Here is a 26,453-nt window from a genome sequence, read left to right on the forward strand (position 1 = left end):
ATTATGGCTTGTAACGGTGTGGCACACTTTCCACTTTGATTTATGTAGAGGATCACACTGTTTATATATCTATATATAGGTATATAGATATATATATACTGTATATATATATATATATATATATATATATGTATACGTATTAAAGAAATATGTTTGAAATCAAAAATCTTGATTAAACAAATGAATAACTTTCAAAGGAATAAATTAATACTGAAAAATTGTTTTAAATATATACATTTTGTTTGATTTAATCGGGAAAAATACATTTTTAGGAAATAAATATTAGGTATTTATTTATAAAAGTAGTTTGGAATTAATTAAGTTTTGAAGAAAATGGCTCTTTATATAACCAAGACTCAAACAAACATACATATAAAAAAGACAATTGTTTCCATCAGCTCACTCATATTAAACATTTGCACAATTTTTCTTTCATTTATACATTTTTTATTTGTAATTGGGTTGTGCCTTCTGTTGCTTAGCAACCTGCTGCCAGCAAGCAGTGGATCCCCTTAAGCTTGTATGAGCACGTACTCTGAGCTTGATGGGTAATAACGGAAAAACATTTTCTTTTAAATTAATATAGCATATTGACTTTGGACTTTAATCATTATACTGAAATGTTAAAAAGGTGATAAATTAGGGTGACCAAACGTCTGTATTTCCCGGGACATATCCGTATTTCACGTCCTGTCCCGGGCGTCCCGGGTTTTTTTTAGAAAGTGAGGAAATGTCCTGTTTTTTAAATTACCTTCATTGGACCATTAAATTTACAGGCACTAGCGCACTGCGCACAGCGTTGCGTGTGACGTAATCCGTGAGCCGCGTCAACAACATGCAAGAGCGCAAATGTATGTTTACCGACAATTTACAAAAGAGTTTCCCCGCTTTCAGACCGGGTCGAGACAAATGGGAGGCCTTGTGCTCAGTGTGCAAAGCAGGCACATATGTCTCGGTGTCCAATGGAGGTGCGAGGAATCTGAAAAGCCACATGGACACCGAAACTAAAGATAGTCTATTGATATGTTTGTTCGTTTTTGGTACATTTTGAGTTATTTTTGCTACACAAGAGGTATTTTTTCTTAATTAGCTAATTTCTTAATTTATTTTTTCCAATAGCCTACAGAACAGACATTATTTAGTTCATTGCTGAGGCTGAGTATCATCTGTTATTGGGAGTTGAGAGTTATTGTTAACTTTTATTGTTAGGTGAGGGATGTTTAGATGACACATTATTTCTTTCATTGTGCTATTCATTTATTACATGAATCGTTAAGCATTTTTAATAAATACATTTTGAATAAAATTATCGTTTGTAATTGGAGTTATTGCTGTTAAATTTTACTGCAAAGCATTTCTAATAAATCAACTGTAAATATTATGTTATTGTAGGATTACGTAGGCCTGTCTTAAGGGAGTGCAAGTCACAGACATCTCTATGCATGGGATGCAGATAATTTGCGGCGAGAACATTATACTTTGAAGCCTCACCATATGGCCGATTTATGGATTTAATGAGTAATTTAAAAAAAATTCATGAAGTTGAGAGGACAGTGGAAACCAGCGGACCTCCGAGGGTAACGGCAGCCAATGCTAATCCAACCCGTCTGCAGCATCTCTCTCTCGGCATAACCGTGTGAAGGACCGCTGGCTCTGATGCGGAGTTTTTTGTTTTATTTGGCGAAATATTCATTTGATTTGTGTTTATCTGACTGTGTTAATTATTATTCCCCCACTAAATGAAAAAAATAAGACTTTATTATTATCTAGAGACTATTAATAACAGGAGGTGAAATGCAGCTCTAGACGAGCCGGGCATGTGGTGATGTCACTAGTATGCTTCTGTTCCAATTGACCCATATTTATGCTGCATGCTCCCGTTCTCCCCAAGTCCATACTTTCCTGAGTTCTTCTCAAGAACATACTTAGCGAGGACACGAGTCTGTACTATTGTGAATTGAGAAATGACCTGACTTAGCAAATGCATGACATCCACCCACACAGTGTTCTTTACTTTTCCCGACCTTAATGGCGACAGTTCACTTTTGATGAATCAAAAGACATCTATTTCAGATATCAAACGCCTTTTAGGTAGATAATCTGATTTAGAGAAAGTTTGACATGGAGCAAAAACAGATTGTTTGTGGAAATGAAACCTTTGCAACTAAACTTTGATGGGAAGAAATGGTTGACCACACCCTTCAAGTCGACTATGATGTAGTTATTTTCCCAACTGAAAATGACAGCTCTGTCACCATTGAGCCGCATCTCAGCCAAGCAGAAGATGGTCCAGAGATCCAAGGAGAAGCAGTTTTTTCTGGTTCAATTGGGGCTCCCCCCTCAGTGGAGTTTCTGCTGAAATCATCTCTCTCTGCTGACTCTACGTCTCTCAACTCAGACGAGGACCAGCAAGCATGTCAGCCATCTCCAGGGTTAGAAGAACCAAAGACTAACCAGCTTGCCGGTCTTTTTTTTGAGGCACCTTAAACCAGTGTTGGGAAAGTTCTCTTTCTACGTGAACTAGTTCAAAGTTCAGTTAAAACATTTTAAAATGAACTAGTTCAGTTCATAGTTCATAATTCAACATTTTGAACTAAGTTCACAGTTCCAAAAAATGAACTAGTTCATAGTTCTTTTTTTTTCATATATTGCTCAATTACACCGTAGCCTACTGTAGAACCACAGACAGCAATTATTTTATCAGTTGTAACTCTGAAACTGTGCGTCAGATTTCATCTTCATATCCAGTTTTGAATCCTTATCCAACCAGGGTTTACATTAGCATTGAGGGGACAGCATTTCCCCATTGTTGCTTTAATGCTTTGTTGCTGTCCATTCACTTCACACTAGTAGCAGCTGCAGCTTTCACCCCTACAGTATATTCTCAAAAACATCAGGAAAAATGTGCTGCTTGAATGGTCTTTTTTATGAGGAATTATTCAAAGAAACACAGGAAAGTAGTCTTTAAGGTGCAAATGTTTTTATTTTATTTTAATAATTTTTTCCATTTGAAATTTAATTTCAGTACATACTAAAAAGGAATCCTGGAAAATTATACCAGGCAGGTTTAAGTGCGGATTTTTTTCACTGAAAGCCGGCGGGCAAAGTTTGCAGAGAAATGTAAGATTGTTGCCATCATCCTCACCGACCACCTGGTCATAAAACTGTTTTAAGTGATCATACTGCTGCTTTGTCGCCTCCACGGTCGCCTCCATGCTGCTGTGGCTTCCACGCTGCATTTTGTTTTGATGACGCACGCGGCTGTAGGCTGCGACGCTGGTAGCTGGTGTTGCCAGGTTGGGTGTTTTTCCCGCTACCTATTAAGGCCTGTTTACGGTGTGATTTAGCCGAGGTTTCGCCTGGAGGGATCTATAGAAATTTGGCAACCTATTGAACGAAGTTGAACTGAGAGAGCGTGCCGTTCACAGACACCAGAATGAACAAGTTCACAATAACGTTCATCAGGCAGTAATGCAGTACGTTCAGTTCACGTTCGCCCAAAATATGAACGAGTTCATGAACTTTCGTTCAATGAACGCGTTCAGGCACAACACTGCCTTAAACATACCATCAATCTAAGCGTTTTGTGGGGTGATAGCAGCATGCAGATTTCCAGGTCCCAGTTTATAATGTGGCTTCCAAACCACAAGAAAACAAGAGAAAGCCATGGCAAACCCAGGCCACTGGAAAAACTGATGTTGAACACCCTAAGTTCTATAGAAGCAACAAGGTGCCACGCCATGCATCAGCGGTTACGATGATCCTCCATTGAACGGACTGTGAGACATATCCACAATCTCACCCAGCAGGTTACTGATCTAAAAAAAGAGCTGCAATATAAGACCGCTGATCTGCACAAGGAGGGAAGACAAATAATTTAATTTCAGGTTGACTGCAAAGCACAGATGGAACAAATCACAGAACTGGAAATAAGTTTGGAACGTGAACGTCACATGAGAGTCAAAAGAAGAGAAAGAGGAGAAGCAGGAAACATTTGCAGTAACCCAGCCTACAGGTGCTCTGCATGAGCTTAAGTTCCTTAAGAGGGAGGCTGAGAAAAATGCCTGGGGCAGATTGACTGGCAGAGGTTTGGTAGAAGAACAGCGGCTGAGGGTCAAATATGAGGAACAGCTGAAGACTAAAACTGAAAATGACTCCAGACTCAATAAACAGGAGGAATTGATCAAATCTCTGAAGAGTCAAGTTGCACAGTTGACAGTAGGGTTAAAACTTTCTTTGAAAAAAGAACATCATGAAGCTTCCTCACAAACAGAGAAGTCCATGAAAACTGAAGCTTCCAGTCAAACAGAGGCACCCACACAAGCAAGGCTCCAAAGAAACACAGTTGGTTCCACAGTTAGAGGTCCCCAGCATGGAAACAGGAGACAGAATACAAACTGAGGCTCCAATGCAAAACCAAGCGCCTACATATATACTTGCCATCCTGCAAATCCAGGCCCCTATCTTAAGGCAGGACTGTACATTACCCAAGGCCTCCACACATAGAAACCACCATCCAAACAGAGGCCTGCATGAATATAGAAGATATCCTCCATACAGCAGCCATTAGACAAACACAGGCCACCAGGTTGTCAGAAGCACTTAAGGGAAATCCATCCATTTTCGAAGTGTTTTCTCATGTAAATAAGCGCAACAGCATAAAAAAAAGTATAAAACAAATGATGAAATAGTCTATAAAATAAAATAAAAAAATCGTCCCTTCCTTGAACCGCCACCTTAACACGCTGAAAGGGTTTCAGTGCTCAGATGATACTAGAGGCTATGTTCTCGAGGGCTTAAATGCTCCTGGTAGGGTCTCCCAAGGCAAACAGGCTCTGGGTGATAAGCCAGACGAAGAGCAGTTCAAAAGGTTAACATTGAACTTAGCCAAAGAAATAAACCTTTTCTATATAGAAAATTAGTTAAGTAAGAGAATTTTTTATTTCAAACACAGATTTGCACAACTCTTCAGCAAATGTGTCCTTTAGCTATTTGTATAAATTTCATTTTTTGGCTTATATGTGTTGTTTTATTCTATATGATTGATATATATTGATATTTTGATAAAAAAATTATTTACTGATTTAATTGAACATAGATGTTCATGATATTGCTTTATTTAGGCTGTAACTGACTTTGCAAAGATTAACTGTTGAAAGAATGAACCATATATCTTGCCATGTGAGTGAAAGCTTTAGCCTTGACATAAAAATAGTTAAAAAGGTAACACATTATCACAGATATGTATTTTATATTATTTTCGAAGCTGCAAAGAAAAATAAATAACAGGTCCATGTAAAGTGCACTGGTGTGGATCTCCGATAACAAACCACTGATATATCGAATTCAACTAATTAGTAAAGATCAGAGTCAATGTCCGATCCAGTTATTGAATCTGTGCATCTCTGATTTTTGCCATGAGCAATAAATCTAAGTCTATATATATATATATATATATATATATATATATATATATATATATATATATATATATATATATATATATATATATAATAGTGTTTCTGTATAATTGTCATGATTGATCTGGAACTCAGTGGACTGGTGAACCGGAACTGGAAAGTCTGAAGGGGAGATAACAGGGATCAGTTCAGGGACCGTAGGAAATTTGACTGAGGCTTGAACATTACTGGAGAGGGACTCACGTTTGAGGGTGCTCTTGTCAATCCTTGAATCCAGCTTGTGGGGGTTAATCCTAAGAAGAGGTAACTCTTTTGAGGGCGGACAGATAGACAAGCGTTGGACCCAGAGGAGTAAAGGAGCGGGCTGTCACTTGGATTTCCGAAGAGGACTTGAATGGATCATGTGGAGGTTTTCCCCTGCTCAGTGTGTTCTCAGTTAATCCTTCCAGGGGGTTAGGTATCCAGTTACTCAGGAAGGCTTCCTGCCGAAGAGCAAAGACAAAAACTAGATAAGACTCAGAGAAACAAAGCTTAGGTTAGACTCAGCTAATCTCAGCTTGGCTAGAGTACCCAAAACTGGCAAACACTCTGGTGTAGAGCTAGTGACAGCCCACTGCTCAAATACACCTCCAGTAATGATCCAACGAGCCGCAGGTGTGCAGGGAGGCCCAACGAGGACAGTGCACCACCTGGTGGTGGAGAGAGAGAAACACTCAAACAACCCGCACAAACTGGATTCCTAACAATATCATAATAATTATCATTTGTAATTATATTTACTCTATAAATAGAATATATGATACAGTTTTATATATTCTATCCATCCATCCATCCATTACCTGACACCCTTATCCTAAGTAGGGTGGTGAGGGGTGCTGGTGACTATCTCCAGCTGTCTACAGACAAGAGGTGGTGTACATCTTGGACAGATCGCCAGTCCGTCACAGGGCAACACAGGAAAAACAACCATTCCCACTCACACTTAAGGAGAAATTTAGAGAAGTCAATTAACCTAACAGTCAAGTTTTTCAACATATTCTCATTATCAGTTCGTATGAAATCGTACGAAAAGTTATGCACTCCATTTCTTACGTTTTTCCTCAAAAAACCAGATCAGTGCGCATGCGCAGGCAGACAGACAAAAAAAGCAGACGTAAAACTGGGAAAAACAGTGCAATAATCACTTCTTTATGTCTCTAACAACGTTGCTTGCTGTTTTATATCTTAGGGTTAGGCTTAGGGTCAGGGTTAGGGCTAATTGTATTTAAAATTCTATGTTCTTGAATGGTGCGTAAGATGCGCATATGACAAAAAAAATGTCCAAAATGTACGGAATTACGGTGCATAACTTTTCGTACAATTTCATACGAATTCATAATGAGAATACACTGAGTTTTTGGACAGTGGGAGGAAGCCGGAGTACCCGGAGACAACCCATGCAAGACCCATAGAGAATTGAACTCGGAACCTTTTTGCTGCAGCAGTGCTCCAAAGCACTGCTGCATATATATATATATATATATATATATATATATATATATATATATATATATATATATATATATATATATATATATATATATATATATATATATATATGAAAGAATATATCTGCTCTGGCAGAGGAGACATGTTCTTCTACCTCCCAGGGTTCCCAAAAGTCTGGGACTGTCCCTGTTTGGGGTGGTGATGGAAGACAGAGGGACAGAGAGACCTATGGACTGAATGGGAGGGAGAGAGCTGCACACACAGGGAGAGAGAGAGAGAGAGAGAGAGCTGCACACACAGGGAGAGAGAGAGAGAGAGAGAGAGAGCTGCACACACAGGGAGAGAGAGAGAGAGAGAGAGAGAGAGAGAGAGAGAGAGAGAGCTGCACACACACAGGGAGAGAGAGAGAGCAGCAGAGGTCCCTGCAGGCAGTCAGTCATTCTGTCTGCAGCGCAGCGCTTCGCTCGGTATGTGGCAGGAGGGAGCGCCTGTCTTGGACTAAAACCACAGGAAAAACACGCTTTAAAAATAAAACATCAACAGGGGGATTAATACAAAACCTGACGAGGATGAAACTCTATCCGTCCGCTTGAAGACATTTTCCACTCCGCCGTTTTTTCTCTGATTTATTACCGCTTTTCACTAAAAAGATGGCGAACGACTCTCCGGCTAAGAGCCTGGTGGACATAGACCTGGCATCACTGAGGGTGAGTGTCTGTTAAACGGCTGTTTTTATCTTTAGAAATGAATGTGTTGCTCCGTAGCGACACAGCCCTGCGGAGGCTTTTCTTTGTCTAATATCCGCTGGCAGGAGAGGCAAGCCGGGCGCTGCCGGCTTATAAACTAAACGAACCCATCAATTACAGCTGGAGATCAATTAAATGACCCCCACCTTCCTTTATGTGTGTTTTATATGCAGGATCCAGCTGGGATTTTCGAGCTGGTGGAGGTAGTGGGGAATGGAACCTATGGACAAGTGTATAAGGTTGGTGAAATCCTCCATCAGTGTGTTAAAGCCTCAGCTGAGGAGAAACCGACGGAAACTGAAGCACAAACATGCAGTTGTGTATTTTTTCCTCTCCCAGACTCAGGAAAACGTTTATTATAGATGTCCCCCCCCCCCCCCCCCCCCCTTCCTCTGGGAGCAAAGCGCTCTGGCCTGGATTATCCCTCTGATAGTGTTTTGGCCTCTGCTCTGCTTCTCCTCCATCCTTTATTATTTTATTAACCCAGCCTTAAAAACAGCATCCCAGCAAAAGATGCTGCAGCTATATTTGCTCCCTCTTCTCTCATCCACACCCCAGTTAAATACCCCCTTCTGCAGACCATGCTTTTGCCTTGAACTGATCAGCCCAATCCCATCCTTGCATGAAGGGCTTTTTACCACGCTGACCGACCTGTGCGCCATCGGGTGGGCGGTGTTTCATTGCGCATTTGTGCACAGTATTGCCCAGCAGGCCTGTGCGCTGCATTAATGGGGATAGGCCTGCTCACATCCCTACAGCAGGAAACTGGGTTTAACCCAGATCTGCATGGCCTTTACCCATCAGAGGGGAGCAGCATCAGGATTCTGTTGATGGCAGATTGAAATGTTGGGAATAAGTCAGAGCTGCTGCTTCTGATTGATTAGCCCTGATTCAAGCCTGAGGTTTAAAGAAATATGTGTTTCACTTTTGAATTTGGTGGATATGTTTCTGCATTTTGCTTAACACTAAAATCTCGTGCAATGTGTAATGTGCAATAACTATTTAATACCCTGTGTAATAACCTGTTTCTTTATATGTGATACCCAGCGCAATAGTTATATAGATAGAAAAACATATAAACACCTAACTATATAAATACCCATGTGAATACCCTGTACAATATATTATCAGCCTGAAAGCTGAAGTTTTTTTAAAGCAGCATATATACAGGGCATCCACATAATTATATATATATATATATATATATATATATATATATATATATATATATATATATATATATATATATATATATATATATATATATATATATATATATATATATATATATATATATATATATATATATAATGTGGATGCACTGTATATACTGTATTTACCCCCATGCACCTTTTATTCTTTTGGCACCTTCTTCATCTTTTTGACTATTTGAACCAATGTAATGACTAAATTTCTCCACTGTGAGAATAATAAAGTATATCAATCAATCAATCAATTAATCAATCAATCGATCTGCCACAGAGAACTTATTAAAGACAGGTTATATTTACAGTCAGAGTGTTCTCTAAAGTATACCTAACAGTTTATTTAATTTCGCTGTGTATTTCATTACTATTAATTCTACTTCTGAGGCAGTTTGCTGTGGGCGTATATGGGATTCATTTTGTTCCATATATTTTTCTCTTTTTTTCGCTTGTTTTCCTGTTTTGTTATGTAACTTTAAAAAAACAATAACAAGAAACCTACTGCATAAGCAGAAAGAGTGAGTGTGATCTAAAAGCAGCTCATTATAAATGCATATTGTGAATATATCTGTGACGGGGTATTATTAATATTAAAGCCTCCGAACCTGTTTGTTATCCAGTTTCTGTTGGCCTGGTGTTATGATCGTTGGCTTGTCAGGTGGAGTAGTTAAAGCCCACACCTTAAACCGATTACAGTGTTCAAGGGTTTGGATACACAAGGAAAAGAGCAATGACAAAATGTTTTATCCTTGAAATAGTTACCAGGTTATTAGTATCATGGTATTTTGAGGTTTTAAAAAGCTACAGTTTTTAACATTTTCAAGATATTCCATTATTTCGTGCCGATGGGTAAAAGTCCTTTTTCTCTGCTGTCTGGTCCAGAGATTGGTCAAGTAATTGGCATCTGCAAGTTATCCATTAACAATTCATTGATCTTTATGATTGGATGAAGATTTATTGATAAGCAGCCATATAGGAAAAGCGTTCCATAAAAAATAATAAATCGCTGTATTTAACCATGTATTTTGTGAGCTGTATTAAATGCTGACTGATTAAATAGAAAAGGTGTTTTCTTACACATTATTTGACATATCTATAAGATATAACTAAACAGGAACCTATTAGTTAACTAAAGAATAAAAAGTAAATATAAGAAATGTATAAAAGAAATATATTGGAAATAAAATATGTGAAACACTTAAGATTTTTAATATTCAAAACTATTATTAAAAGACAGGGTATGTTGCTCCAACATGCTGTCAGACTTTTTGCCAATTCAATTTAATGGAGTGGAAAATAACTGTTATACTGTCTATTACCGCTTTCCCATTGGCCGACAAACCTGTTTCAACCCGCGAACTATCGGCTTTTAGTGGCAGTGGGAACAGCTTAGTGACGCGTGTCTACTCCGGTCAAACGACTCGGAAAGCAATATGTATGTCACAACATTTTTCTGGTCACATGTTGAATAACAAACCCAAATAGCTCTGCTTGTTTTCGAGAAACATGGCAGAGCACTTGCAAGATTGAGAGATTTGTGAGGTCCTTATGATTCGCGGAGTAGAGGAGATTCGTCACCAGGTTTCAGGCACCGTTTGAGTACGCCCTAGCTCCCGATACTTCACAGATTTCTGTCACACTGTCGACATCAGCAAAGCTTACCCCACATGATGTCGCCATCAGACACGCAGTGGTGGGGGACAGTTGCCACGCTATCTAGGGTTAGACCTGGCTTTTTGGTCTAATGGGAAAAGAGCCAAAAGCCGATTGTTAGCGGGTAAACCCGGTTTTGAAAAAAGGAGGTTTTTAGTGTGAAAGTGGCTTATTTTTGTTTCTATTAGAAATCCAATGCAGGGAGAGACTTTGTGCTGTTAGTGGTGCTTTAAACTCTCAGAATGTTATTATCTGACTCTATGATGTGCATTAACACACTAAAGCTTTTCCATTCTATCCTGCTAATTGCTAGCATGATAGGATTTTACCAACCTTTTTTTACAATGCCGTTAACTATTCTTTTCTTAAATCTACTTCAATCCCACCAGAGAAGTCAATGCTGCTTCTTCATGCAGTACGACTAAATGGACACTATCTAGATGATAACCTAAAGAGCTTATTTAATGTTTATATTTACAAACAGAACCTCATAAATTCTGCATCTTTGTTGCCAATAAGAATCATAAATATTCCCGGACCGGACTTTGGATCAAGCCATGTGTCTCCCCTGGCATTCCTTTCTTTGTATTGGCATTGCTTTTACTGCAAATAACTAGTGTTGCACCAATACAGATACCAGTATCGGGCGGAGCTCAGATCCAGCACTAAAATGGTGGTATCGGTATCGGCAAGCCAAAAAATAGGGCATTCTGAGAGCCAAAAGTTTATTAAACTATTGTCACCCATTCCAGGTAGACAATGAAAAGTTCTACTGGATTCACTTTGTATTAGTCTTTTCCTGCTTCACAAAGGTAGGCAGCAGCTTGACAAAGCCATGATGGTAATTATTTTACATCCAAGTAGTATGAAATTCTTCATATTCACACAAACATCAATTTCAAACAGATGGTATCGGTATCGGTCGATACTGCACAGCCAGGTATCAGGTATTGGGGCTAAAACATGGTATCGTTGCTACATTACAAATAACAGTGTGGCTCTGCTTAAGCATAAAGAGCAGTGCCCTTTTTGTAGACGTTGGCAATATAACACTGAAAGAATTTCCTTTTAAGCAGATGTTAGCAGTTAATCGGATTGGAACAAATTTTAATCCAATAACCCATTTATCAACAATTAATTGTAAGTTGACTGTTTGTTTACATTCCTAAGCGGAACTATTAGTTTGCAATTTCAGACCAAGCATTAAAGACATACATTTGCAGCAGATTGCTTCAAGAATTGCATATCCCTGACGTGCTGGTAAGAGGATAATAAAGCCCAGAAAGGAAAGTCTATGATATCATTTGTTCAAGACCATCTTGTTAAGAACTAATGCAATATGGCAACACAAAGTTTCGGCATTCAGTGGTAGAACTCTGTTGCTACTATGGAGTTACTTCACGTAGCCCCACAAGACATTTTCAGACATTTTGCTTTTTCTTCTTCTACTCTAATGTGCTGCTATCATCTGATATACATTTACACCGCAGGTGAACCACTCCTGTGTTTTTATGAACCGTACCAACCCTGTTGGGGAGCCGTCTTTCTGGTCTGTTTCAGGTTCTTTGATCATCTGCTACAAAAACCAGACTCTGGCATCATAAAACGTGTCCCAGCTGTTTGTCCCAGAGAAGATTTCATGACGTCAGCCTTAGTCGGAGACCTCATGCAGCCAAGGAAAACATTTTCACGACCCAGACACTTGACAAAGACGCTGTCACTGTGCAGATTAGCTGTTTATTGAGGCGCTCTGTGTGGACTTTGAGCAGAAAGGCTCATACTCGCATCAATGCCTGCTGATGTAGCGCAGTTAAGGTAGGCGCTTCCTGGAAAGGACTGATAATTGGTGTTCTAGTTTAAACAGTGATGGCTTATCATTTTCATGGGACAAATTCATGAGGATTGCTCAGATTGCATAAATTAGGTGGAATACAACATTGGGAAGGATTTAAATAAAAAAAATGCTTTGCAGCAGATAAAAGACAGGTTGATTTTTGCATTATATAGCCCCTATGACTCGGTAACAACCTCCTTCAGAACCTGCATCTGATGTGGGAGATGAAAGAAACAGGAACAAGAATGGAATGGAGTAAAATACTGCAGCACTGGGCCAGGAGTATGTTCTGTTGGAAAGAACAACAGTGAGCATGAAACAGTCAGGGCCTGAAAGAGCTCCATCAATAAGTTGATCACAGGAAATTCCCATAGCTTAGGAGAGAACATAAGGTGAAATTAAGACATTACACTCTGTTTTTTTTAAATTAACAGATCAATGTTAAGTTTATAGAACATGGATAATGTGTGAAAAAGGATGTTTTTTTAATGCTATAGTCAGCAAAACAACCAAGTTTATTTGCGCTCCTGGGAACCTATCCAGATACTCACCCAGTGCTGTATGTAGGCGGAAAAAACTTCAGCTGCTGCAGCAGAATTAGGTTGGAAAATGTGGGATCTTCCAACCCAATTAAAATTGTTTCTGTTACTCAGCGTAGTAAATATGCAGGAGTCTTCTAAAGTGCTTCCACAGGGCAGCTCACACGCATGCTTCAGACCAGACCTCTGATCCACAGCATGGCGTCGGTACTGGCAGAACTATCCCAAGTCCTGAGGATGACCCGCAGCAATGACTGAATGCTCTGTTTTAGTCACTGTGGCTTTAAATCAGACTCTGATTTGGGGTTTTATGGACTCCAAAGCGTGCTCTGCTGTTGCACCATAATTCAAACAATAAAAAGCTTCCCCCTAATTAGGCAAAACGGATTGGTTGGGTTATCATTTTTTTCATTTTGGAAACCAACAGTTCTGCCACCTTTTTTATTTTTCTTCTTATGCTTGGTGGGGGCGGGGCTAATGGCAGCAGTAAGCAAATCAACAAAACATTAAAACAGGAGTAAGAGATGCACTGGAAAGCAAACTAAACGTCACAGTTTAGGTTTAGTTCCTCAGGATTTAGTGAATCACACCCATGACTGCTGCTTAGGCTCTGAGTGAGGACGACCCTCTTCTTTTTTTCTGACCCAATAAATGTGTGTAGGCATCTTAATCCATGTGTTGCATTTCGACTCGCTCTATATACGCTGGATTCCTCCAACACTTGGCAATTGGCTGCCCTTTCTGGACCAGCAAACAGCTGAGGAGGGCGAACGACGGAGGTGTTGCAGCTGTTTGCACCAGCAACAGCTGCCAGGAAAGAAAAATAACATAGAGAGGGACATCGGGGGGGTGGTTAGTAGCACAAACAAGGCAGAAAATTATTATTGATCCCTTGATAAACGTTATTTAATCATTAAAAAAGCTGTGCTATTCACTGTTTAAGTTACATAAACGTACAGAAATATTTATCACAGATTTAAAAAATGATCATGGATGTCTGTGCAAGAGAATTAACTTTAATGTCAATAAAGAAGATTTAAAGGCATTAGGAACAGAAAACATGGAAGTTTTATATTTTTACATTTATTTTTTGGAGCGGTGGAAAATTAAATCACCTCAAAAGAGAAATGAGATAAAGCAAAAACCCTCCGGGGGTAAGACCACACTCAGCTGGTGGGGCTGGAAATCCCCCTCTCTGAGGAAACTGTTTATCCCCAGAATTAAAGACTCACTTGGCCTCTTTTATTTCTATCATCCTTTTTAAGAGTAAAAGCTCACCGTATACGTATTCCCTTTGAGTTCATAAAAGGAGGAAGAAGAGCAAACATATCCAACTGTTTTGTTTTCTCCCTTTTAAGAAACTAGACCCAGCGACAGTGTGGACGCCTGTGAGGAAGTAGTGAAACGGCGGAAGCCATCAGTGCAGTGAGGAGAAGTTGGTTGGCTTTGGTGCGATAGTTAGATTAGAAAACCACAGCCCTGTTCCTGTCGCCCCTGTCATGTAGCCACATAAATTACAGCTCTGTTTGGAAGAAACTAACAAAATCCTGATGAGATTAGGATGTTAAAAACAGAGCTAAGGACTGTGGTACTAGAAGATATTTATCTTTATGTGTGTCTAAAGAGCAGATTAGACTTCTGCAGCTGCACATATCAAATGTCCTTGGGTCTGGTCGCGAACCAGTTTTGCTGGTATGCTTCTGCAACGTTGGGCTGGAATTTCTAGGGATGCACAGCAGTTTCCCGCCAAAGCGCAAGGGGGAGCCTATTGAGAATTCGCGAGAACTTCAGCGGATGGTCACGAGAACTTTGTTTTGGCAGAGACCTTGGCATCTTTATATAATTTGTCTGAGGCATCTTACAAGTGGTTGTACTTCCATAACTCCTTGATTAACCTTTCGTCGTAGTTGTCTATTGTAGTTGTTCCTCAGGTTTTTTAAAATGGCGCACCCCGGTAACAAATAGAGAAGGACGACCACTCAGACAGCCAGAAATGCTTACCAAGGACCAATCACAGCTGCTTTTTGTCTGCGCACTTCTGCTTAAGGTCTTCTTGGGTTTGCGACAGTCCAATGCGTAGTCAGGAATTTTTTTAATTTTTTTTTGCTCGATGACAGTTGCCTAACCTCTGCACGGGGGGGGGCGTGGTCATGCACAGAGACAGATTTGACGGTTGTAGAGGCTATGCGTCAGAAGCATAAATTGGTCTTAACTAAACTCCCATTTACCCCATTTACACTACCCTTGAAAAACTTGATCCATGCCGAGACTGGTCCGAGCTCGGATCAGTTAACCAGGCCGAGCTTGGTTCTGACGACTGTTTACACATCTCGCTATCTCGGTTCCTCGACTCCTCGCCTCCTAGTGACGATCTGCGGTATTACTGCCAGTATTAAAGGAGGAATTCAAGCAGTTGGTGGCGGTAATGCACCAAAAGTTGTTTGCCAACCGCCATAAAACACAAGAAGAAGAAGATGAGGAAGGAGGGAATCAAGCAAATCAAAATGGCGGCGCCTGTCACATTCAGAAAGTTATGCTTGATTATTATTGCTGTACTTCGGTGTTTGTGGAGGGTCAGGCGAAGATGGCAGCCTTTACTTGAGAAAGTAAATTTATAGTTATAGTTCTTCTTCTGTTTTGTGTTGGTTGGCAAGCAACTTCCGGAGGGGCATTACCGCCAACTACTGGAATAGAGTGTGAATCGGGATGTGCAGCCAGACGGAGATGACGGGTTCTGGTCATGCGCTCTTGTTATCAGAGAACCGAGCCAGGAAAAAAACGGGCCGAGCCCACCTCTGGAACTGGTCTGCATTTAGCGCGGTCCGGTTGTGTCTAGCTCGATTCAGTTCAGTTTGCTTTCCATTTTCACATGATAAGTTATCTCAGTTACCGAGCTCGGACCGGTCCCGGCACGGTTTTTCAAGAGTAGTGTAAATGGGGTAATGATGTCTGTTTAAATCATTGAACACCAGCATCTTTTCACGCTGGAAATTTTTGTGCCATATAAATTAACCTGCTTCCATTTCCTGGATTGTTTAATTTGCATATATTAAAATCCATCAAACTCCCTAAATATATAGAATCCCCTTCAATACCAGATAGATACTTTTTGCTTTACTTTTTAGCTATTTGTTATCTATTCAAGATAAAATGTATCCTGACCCATATCATTTGTATCAGCACAAAAGGTATAAAGCGACTCATTATTTTCTTATTTTTTCCCCTCTTTATTTTTCTTTTTATTAATCAAATATAAACCTCAAGTCTGTCAACTAACAAAATCTTATGGCAAACATTTTGTGCTTCTGTATTATTCATAACTCAGAAGCCGACCCTTTCCTTGCTGTGTGAGGAGCTTTCCTGATGTGCATCAGGGAAACTCTGCTTTCAGGTCTGCAAACTGAGATAAACTACACCAGGAGTGCTTTTCTTATAAAGCAGAGTATTTAGATCCTATGTAAGTCCAGTATCTAAATATTTTATCTGCTTGATCTTCAGCAGTAGTCGCCTCCTGCACAAGCTGTTTTTCCCTAATTGCAGGCAGAAAACTCTTCTCATTTTATTATAAAAATGTATAGATAAATCCGACAAACAGCTTAAATTTGTTTATCTGAATAATATCTTTCAGGGAATCAGAAGTTGCGGTAAAAATATGATTTAAGTTTTGTACAGATAAAAACCTGACTTCAGTTTTACTTCCTCTGCACCTCCTTATCTGCCCTTGAAAACGGAAAGATGCTTGTTTTTTCCCCGTCTGTGGCTGATAAAGTGAACGTGGGTGTGGCTTTCCTCCAGCCTGTCGTCAGCGAAGCAGAGCCCCATTACTGCACAGCTTTCAGGGTTAAAATGCACAGCAGCATTTCACCAACATGCACTGGAGATCTGTTACAGGAGCACATGTCTGAGCCTTCATGCTTCGAGGTTTTCTTTTTTTTTACCCTCTTGGGACCGAAGTTTAGAGCCAAAAACACACAAGCAGTGTGATGCTTCTGTAAGTTAGCTAAATGCTTTTGTTAAATCAATGCAAACTTTACGATCGTTGTTGGTTTCCTAAATCAGGCCAGCCTCATAAACCCAGTGTATATAGATGGAAAGAAATTAAATGACTTAGGCTTAGACTTAGAAAACTTCAGTTGTCGTTTCTGAAGCTTTCCAGAATATAAATGAATATTCCCTTCCAAGAAGTGTAGCAGTGATCAAATATAAACAGTGTGGGTGAAAAAGAAAAAACATGGTTAAAAAAAACTCATTGATATGGAAGTTCAGAGCATTAATATATATGGTGTAAATGTAACCCATTATTAACATGTCAGTCTAAGGTAAGCATGTAATTGATTATATTTAACACTACAGCTACAAGACCAGCAAAACCAATACATTTTAATAATAATTTATCTTATTGTAAAATGTAGTTAGGATTTTTTCATTTAAACAAAACCTAAATGATATGGAAACAAAATAAAAGCAACAGTTATTCCTGAAGTTCCCCCAAGTCATTCCAGGCTCTCTCGTTAATAATCATATTTTCATTTTCTTTGTTCCTTCATTACACTATTCCCATCCCTCGCTGTTAGCTTAACTAGTTGGTCAATAAAGTCTATTTTAAGTGTAGATATCAGGGCAAGTCAATCCACCTTGTGTGTACAGAGCTGTAAGACCTTGAAATGCAATATTTAGTCAGATATTATTATTATCATTGCTAGATTGTGTTGATCAAATTTGATAAGTTAAGATGCACTCTGTTTTTTCAAGATACTTGATATTTTTTAGCTAAACCTTTAAAAATTAGTATTCATCCAGTTATTAATTCAGAATAGTTTAATGTGTATCATATTTGTAATAACTGGTTCAGTAAAAAAGACAGGTCCAAGTATTGAACCCTGAGGTACACAAAAGGTGTCGAATTCTGTTAGAAATCATCGAAATGCCATAACAGATGTTAGCTGCTTTGTAATTTGGGGCTGGAAAATGTAGCCAAAGCTTGTATCACCTTATTTATTTTAATAAAGTATCAATATCAATATAGACTAAATTAATTCCTCAAAAAAAACACCCAAAAAACATTTGGCAAGTTTATGACAGTCCTCCTAAGTAATGTTTTAAAAATATTCACTTTAAAAACAAAACACAACTAAATAAAAACTGGAATGCCAATCAGTGCAAATGTTTAAAAAAATCTATATTTTTAAGACTTTTTTTTGGAAAGACTATGACCTGGATGACTGAGAATCTTCACCATTATATTGCACTCCATCTTGAGAAAGACACCCTCGGAAAATGCATGAGTATGAGCAATTGCTGTTGGGCTACTGTATAAAACCTCGAACTCAACGATATTTCTGACATTTTTAATTAAAAAAGCTTCCTGGATGGAAAGCGAAACGTCTTCAAACTTGGAAACAAAGTGATTTGTTTTTATCTTTTATTTTTTGGAAGGCATTCAGTTATTATATTTCCCTGTAAGGGGATAATAGATCGTTTTAACGGCTGCCTTCTTAAGCCATTTGCAGTTGTAAAACTGAATATTTCAAGGTGTAAGAAAATGCTTTAACAGCTTTGATTCGCTTGTCAATGGCTTGCATATCAGAAGCTATTATTAGTGTGTCCCTTGCTCTGTAATGCAGAGGAACTAAAGAACTGCCAGAAGGAATGAACTCATGCAAAGCTGGCTCACCGGCCTTCCGGCTATTCAAACTGGAATGTAAGTCTGGCTTGTTGTGACCTTTCACAGCACAGGAAGTGAAGCGCGGCTAGGAACGACTGCAACAGCACTAGTTAAGCAAGCAGCTCTCTGCTTAGAGATTTTCTTTACAGTTTAACGTGCAGTTATTGGTGTGACCTTTCCAAACGGAGGAAGAGGAAGCTCTGCAACTGATAGTGGCAACAGGAACTCAGCTCTGCCTTGATTTTGACCAGAGAGTTCGATATGAACTGAAATCAGAGTACAGTTGGAGAGTAACTGAATCTCAAATGCATGTGGTTTTACGGTTAAATTTTATTTATTTTTAATGTTGACATTTTTTTGTATGAAATTTGCTGCATAGTTTGTTGTTCTTCTAAAAAATGTGAACCTTTGTGTTGTTTTCAATGAGTTTAATTGGAGTGACCAATTCTGCCTGCTGGCTATAGTTCATCTAAAAATAAGACAGAGCCTCCAACGTTATCTGGGTCATGTTCTACGACGCTCAGTGCATGGACTAACGCTTTGCTGCTGCTGCTCTGTGTGAACATTTATACATCAGGTTGGGTTTTCCCAGTCACAAATGGAACATTTTATGGAAGTAATATTTCTTTTTCCAAGCACAATATATTATTGGGTTTTCCCATTGTTCCAATATCTAAACAAGTTCATCATTCTTATACTGCACGTTTTTTACTGATAATTTTGTGAGTGCCCTGTCTTCCAGCTCACACTGATAAAAAAAAAAAAAACATGAGATCCACTTTGATCAGTGATTTTAACTAGTGAGGAGCTGCAAGAGGAAGCCTGACTCAGCGTTTTTTTAATCTTTTTCCACTCCTTTAGTTCATACAATACAATTGACCATGTGAAGGCGTGCAAGTTTTTTCATCTATGCAGGCTAAACCACTTTGTTTTACATCTATGTGTAAGTTTATTTCTACTTATTTTTAATATTCAATAGAGGCTAAAGTTAAAATCACAATAAAAATGGCCATAAATTGTCAGTTGGCAATTTTTCTTTAAGTGGTGTTTTTTCTATGATTGAATTCATTTCTCCACAGATTATAAGTGCATTTTATTTAATAGAAGAGGTTAATAACTGACCGATTTATTATTAACCAACGGTTTACAGAAACTTGAACCAGAAGAACTGTGCTTTTATCAGCATGCTAACATCAGGGATTTTAGATGAAGGCTAATATAATCTAATTTTATTTTTCCCCCTGATATCAGGCCAATATTTATATCGGATTGGGAAATCCCAATTTCTAGCTAAGTTAAGTATTATTAGGTAATCTTAAGAGAATGTCATATTAAAGTATTTAAAGAAAAAGATAATAGTTTCAGTCTTGCAGTACAATGCTTATCCTACCAAATTGCTGACAGATTTTTACGTGAAATGCCTTTAAAGTAAAAAAACAAAAAAACTGAATTTAATACAATTCAATTCAGTTTATTTATTTAGCGCCAATTCACAACACATGTCATCTCAAGGCACTTTACAATTTAACCAGATCATGCAATCAAATTGATTCAAAGTTTTCTATCTAAGGAAAACCAGTTGATCGACTCATTGACATGAATGCAATCCCTCACACTAAGCATGCTTGTAGCGACAGTGGAGAGAACAACTACCTTTTAGCAGGAAGAAATCTCCAGCAGAACCAGGCTCAGTGTGAGCTGCCATCTCCAGAGGCCCATTGTGGTTCAGGCAGACAGAAGCAGAGATACCGAGAGCAACTGTAAACCCGCTGTCACGGAAACCAGTAGCCAGGCAGATAAGCTCCCATGTCAGAGGATGAGGAGAGCACATCCAGCCAATCAAAGCCAGAATGAGCTCAAAATTCATGGAAATGCCCCTGCATGGAATAAAGCAGAGCACCATCTAAATGTGAACCGTTTCAATGAACAGGAGAGCAGGCGTAAGGCGCTGATGTCCTCTTCTTAGTCACACACAACCAGTCTGTCTTCCTGGAGAATCGTTGCTCTGATTCCTTTTTGTTGAACCTAAAAACTAACCTGGAAGTAGCCAAACTGATATGTGTAGAACTGAGTTGAGTTCTACTTTATCAATGTGGGATGGCTGCCAAGTCTGTCCGTGAAAAGGAGAGACCTTTAATGCAATACGTCGGGATGGTTGGGTGACATGCCAGCTAGTACCTGCCTTCCATTATCAAACTTTTTCCAAATCCTGTCGGCAGAAAGCACAAACATCTACAAATACACAAAGTGCTTCTCTTTGCTCCTTTTTTAAACGAGAAAATTGTCGCCATTTTAGCTAAAACCGAGTCAATAGCGATATTGACATGTCCTCACGGTATAGACAAGTCCTACAGTGTAGCCATGTTTGTGATGCCCCAGCAAGGCCCTTCAGATTGTCATCATTCCTACTTGTCCCGCCCCAAAAAACACTGCTGGCATGTCATTGGTCCGACCTACTGGTTGTTACATGACGGACGTATTAGCGGGAGTCTTTCAAAGTGGATTTGTTTGAGACTGAGAATGTAAATCTTGCAACAATCCAACTTGAAGCGCAAGGTTACCTAAAAGTCAACTACCCGGTAGTCTGACTCTCGAAAAGCCACTGGATCTAAGCAACATGCAAGATAGATCCAATAATTTCTTTTACAGATTTTTTTTAGGAAGTGAAGACTTTTACAAAAATGTCTAAATCTGTTCAGACCCAATAAGTGATGAACTATGAGAAGAAAAACTTCGGAATCATCAACTGATGGGACATACATTTGAAACAAGGGCCCTGGTCACGTGTTGCTGGGATAAGGCTGGGGGGGTGATTCTGTAATGGAAGCCATCATGGTCACTATAATCCTCTAGAATGAGATGGCACATGCTGGGCACAGAAGGAGGGAATTAAGGTTAGGATGGATCCAGTCAGGGGCGGATTTAGGAAATTCAGGGACCAAGGCAAAGACAGGCATGGGGCCCTCTGAATTGAGATCATAACACATAAAACAGACCCACTATACAGATACAGAAATTTTAATAGAATAAACATACATTATTTGTTCTATGTTTTGTCCCTTTTCTTATTGTTTTCCTCTCTATGTTTTGTACTCAGCTGATTTTTCATGCTGTCTCAAAGGGAATGAAGCTAAGCTCACTTAGCTGATTGCTCCGTCCTGTGTTTCCAAAAAGGCAATGCCAAATGTAAATAATACTGTCCTTTTTCACTGTAGACAAGCCATGATCTGCTTATCTGTTCTCCATTTTTTCATTTGGATGAAATAATAGCTGCATGAATCATGACAGCAGACAAGATAGAGGAGAGCAGGAGGAGGGGTTAAAAATCTACTTGCTCCGGAGAGCAGAGTTTGGTGCTTTTATATGTTGTTGCTAAAATCTCTGGTAGCAGAAAAATGTCGCTAGATTTGGCGCTAGGTGCTTTTTTAAAAATAAATGTGCTAGAGGAGTCTGAAAAGTCGCTAAATATAGCGACACTATAGCACTAAGTTGGCAACACTGCTCTTCGCATCCTTTGTTTTCATATGGTTTGCTGCTGTTTGTTTGGACCTTTCTGCACATGTGCAGCAAATGGACTGATCCAATATGGTGGACACTGAAAGGGGGCCCTTTGAGACACACTTAATATTATAAGAATTCTGATGGCATTTTAGTAAAGGATTTTTATCAAAACATAATTAATGTGGACAGATAAGTAAAAGCTTTAATAACCATACATGTAAAAGGAGTTTTATTGGGCCCCCGTTAAAGAGACAAACAGCCATATTTACATGATTACACCCCCTTTTTTGTCAGTTGCATGGAATTGGTGCAATTCTAGTTATTTTTTATAAAGCTTCCTCTCAACTACTTCTTGTTTATAAAATAAAAAATTCAGCTGGTATTTAAGCCAATTTATTACAAAAAAATAATAATTAGCATCACTTTCAAACTTGAGTCGTCGCATCGTTTGACTTGTGAGGATTTAGTTTTTCTGTCGAGCAATAGAAAATAACCAGTTTTTCTGCAAATCTGTTTTCTTTCCCTCTATATAATCTTAAACAGATAAAGAACTCAATCATACTAGTTTTTCTTTCAATAAAGAAATATAGCATTCACATTCTGTAAAAAAATTTGGAATTTCAAGATTTTTGTTTTTAGCTCTAAAAATTTTAGTGTCATTTGAAAACAGAGCGCTTTAATCCTTCACTGGGAGAATAGAATAAACATGTAAATTTGGGAATAATTGTTGGGGGTTATATCTCTTTTTTGATTCTCCTTTTTGGTAAAAATAATAAAAAAAAAATCAGTAATGTTGCTAAGCTGCGGTTACTTAAAACTTACAAGTAGGCTTTCAAGTAGAACCTCATTGCATCCGGTTTAAAATGCACACATATGTGTTTTATTTTGTGTTTGCAATCTAAAGAGCCTCCACTTTCTTTGCAGGGACCCCAACATGCTAATGTTTGGAAGAGCCTCAGTTAATTGCGTCAGATTTGACCATCTTCATCCTCACTAACATGTTAATATCAATCCTTGCCCCTCAGTTAATAAACCAATGGCCTGTTTTTGTTTCCTTTCTGCTCCTGTAGAGATGGTTATATAATACGACCAACTGCGGTGTTAATGTGTTGCTGGATGGAGGGATGGATGCATTCAGACAGTGCAACCAGATGGCGTGTTGAGCTTATTAAGAATCTGTCTGTTGAGTGGATGGTTGATCAACTGGAAGGGAAAGGTAACGAAACAAATACCAACAAGTTTTACTAGGGTTTTTCCTATTACAGCTTTAATTTAGGTATTGATAGGTGGGTTTGTAACAGGAAAGTTCATCTGATGTGTCACATTTGTCTAATCAGTCGCTCTATTTCAGGTTTTGAATGAAATCACATCCATCATGGCGATTCGATTCAGTATCGATTTTTCTGACCCAACGATCCGAATATTTTTTACTCAAGAATACACTACGATACGATTCGATTAATTGGTTAATTTTTTTTCTACACCTTACAGGCTAGACAATGTTTCAAATTTGAAATACATCAATGAAAGCTGTAATATCGTTATGCATTTTTTTGAGAAACGACAGAAAATAACAGAAGTAGAAAAGATGCATCAAAAAATACTGCACAAAATCAGTGCAATGAGTGCAATTCAATACCTCGGCTCCAGACGTCCCTGCCCCCTCCACAGACGCTCCGCTGCACCTCCCCCAAATTGCAGCTGACCGCAAACAGTGCCGCAGACAGAAGGCCGGCATGTTTTGTTTTTATGACCGAAATTGCGGAAAACAACTCATGAAGTTTGACCCGCTAGAAGAGCGAGTTGCGCGTGAATGCTGGGAGCCTTTTTCCACCTGGCTCTCCGCTCTTTTTGGCCCTCATGTCCCTCCGTTGTCGGACTAAACTCGCCCCCACTTCCTCACCGCCTCGGCCATATCTAGACCCAAAGTGTGTAGCACAGACCACGCTTCAATATTGAGCATAAATCAAAAATGTCTGTGTCAAGCTTACTGCAACACACTGCTGTAAGAGGATAACCAGGAAGCGAGGTAGGAGGGCAAAATAAGTTTAGTGCCACCACAGCACGGGAGGGAGAATTACATCCAGGAGCAAATGGATAAAAATAGACACAGTAAAAGCATTTCTGGAAGCTCTGAAGCAGTTACTAAGTTTAGGATTAATTATGGTTAACTGATAATTACCTGGAATGAGTGTGTAAATGAACATTACCATTGTATTTGTCTTTATAAATCTCTTTTTCTTAACTAGAAATGCTGTTTAACTTAATATAACTTAATGAAACTTTGATGGTAGCCCAACAAGTTGCTGCTTTTAGCCTTTATTTGTCACCAATCAGAGCACAAACACAGTTGCTATAGAACAAGCCATCCATATTATATAATCGGGAAGCTCAAGAACTTTTTCCCATTTACCTTAAAAATAAGATGCTCAAAACCACCAAAACTATAGCTAGTACATTTTGCAGTTTAGGGATGTTAACTTGCAGCTTAAAGCTGCTTAATAATAGAATCATGAGTAGGAGAGAGCAGAATTGGAAAGGCCAACCTTGATTTGGGATTAAAAATGGATGTTGCATCTTTAAAATATTAATAAAAGGCTGATTTCATTCTCAGATATAAAGCTTAGCTACTGATACCCTTAAGTGATGTCAAATAGTTAAAGTAGACACCTTTATACTAAGGTGTAATGGAAAAAACAATTTCCCACTCAAAGACAAAGCTCTTTGTCAGACTATGGCTAGTTAATGCCAATTAATCTAAAATCCCATGCTGAGTAATCTCATTAAATCCCATGTAGAAGTTATTAAAATCCACAAATGCTGATTAATGAAATGATTGGGTCAGTGATTTTAGGATAAGTGTTTTTCTGTTTTGTATCTCTAGTTCTTTGCGAGATGCCTAAAAAATGAATATTTTTGTAAAACAGTAATGGTATAATTTCCTTTGACGTTTGGATATTTGTTCATAGCTCCTGAGGATACACATATTTTCAGTATTAGATAATCGGTTGGTTTTTAATGCATTTTCAGACGGCTTCCATGCCTCTTTCTATGGTTCTTCCCAGGACATGTATTGATTTCCCACAGCAGCTGCTTACATCTTATATAAAAGCCTCTTCATTCTCTTATCTGTGACCTCCTCCTGCCTGATAAACCCACTGAAAGCCTCTCTGTTTGGATCCAACATGGCTGCACCTTTAGCTGGAGGACTTTTTTATTTTTTCTGCTGCAACACTTATTTCTCTACTGCAGCTGTTATGTTTAATTTGCATCTTTTATGGCCCCAAGATGTATATATAGGATCCTTACAGACAAAATATCCATTCATATATGAGTCATAATATTTTTTTTAATTTTCTTTCTGTTTTTTTACGGCACTAGTGGCTAAGGCCTCCGTACATGGGTGGTGTGCGCTAACCGCGCTAACGGCTGTGCCACCAAAGCATGCCCCTTAAATTTGTTTTTAAGAGTTTTATGGGGTTTTAAAAGTTGCGTGAGCTTTTGAGTAAAGACGGAAGTTATTGTTATTTTAAAACAAAAGGGTGATGATTTAAGCAGGACATTTAAAACGTTTATGACATATTTGTGTTAGCACCGTTAGCATAGCTAGCATTAGTTTGTTTCCTAGTGAATGTAGATTTTTGAAATGACTGATATTTGCAAAGGGCTTCCCTTTTTTCTTTTTTCTCCCAATCTATATATTATAGAGTTTGAGGGTTGAAAAGAAAAAAAAAGCTGTTCCTCATTAACAATTAGCATATTGCTGTATTTAAATAGCTTCTTTAATTGCTATGCTGTTTGGACTCATTGGTGAATACAGCGCTTATGCTAAAAACAGCTAGCCCTGAGCTGTCTTTCCTCAGTAACAACGTCTAATTCAAAGATCGTTGTTAGCTTTACCTGATAGAGGTAAATTTTGGTTTCCCAGTGTTTTGTGTGTGCGTGTGCGTGTGTGTGTGTGTGTGGGGGGGTGGGGGGGCAAAGTTGCTAACAGAAATGTTGATATGCAATATCTATATATTATATAGTGGTGCATCCCTTCTATAACATATGAAGGGACCAGTTTCCTCTGCAGTTATCCTTCATAAAGCATCTTTCTCTAAATCGCAGGTCTTCTGGGATCGCAAGAGTTTTGGTTGTTTAGACTTTTTTTTCATATTCCCGCCTGCAAAATGTAGTAAACAGATAAATGGTAGCAGAAGATGTCTTTCAGTCATCAATGCACACATTCATCGACAAGCACGAGCTCTTTCAATCTGGGCACCATTTCATTCACAACACCTGTCCCGTCAACCAGGAATCAGAATCAGAGATACTTTAATAATCCCAGGGGGGAATTACTTTTGTAACATTAGTCCATCTGTAATAGAGTGACTATAGGACTAGTTTGGTATAACACAAT

The 26,453-nt window shown here is 38.8% G+C and overlaps 1 protein-coding gene across 5 annotated transcripts in view; it reads left to right on the forward strand.

Moving 5' to 3' along the window:
- Positions 1 to 7,301: 7,301 nt before the first annotated feature.
- The window catches only part of LOC119795927 (mitogen-activated protein kinase kinase kinase kinase 4-like), a 162,457-nt gene continuing 143,305 nt past the window's right edge, over positions 7,302 to 26,453 (forward strand). For 3 of the 5 annotated variants that reach the window (XM_038304170.1, XM_038304171.1, XM_038304172.1), the window contains exons 1-2: positions 7,302 to 7,615; positions 7,828 to 7,893. In XM_038304170.1, the coding sequence (XP_038160098.1) occupies positions 7,559 to 7,615; positions 7,828 to 7,893 (123 nt within the window). In that variant the 5' untranslated portion in view covers positions 7,302 to 7,558. The remainder of the gene's footprint in view (positions 7,616 to 7,827; positions 7,894 to 26,453) is intronic. The other 2 variants (XM_038304173.1, XM_038304174.1) reach the window with 2 other exon arrangements.

Source organism: Cyprinodon tularosa, unplaced genomic scaffold (genome assembly GCF_016077235.1).
Source record: "Cyprinodon tularosa strain WSP-4 unplaced genomic scaffold, ASM1607723v1 ctg527, whole genome shotgun sequence".
Taxonomy (NCBI): Eukaryota; Metazoa; Chordata; class Actinopteri; order Cyprinodontiformes; family Cyprinodontidae; genus Cyprinodon; species Cyprinodon tularosa.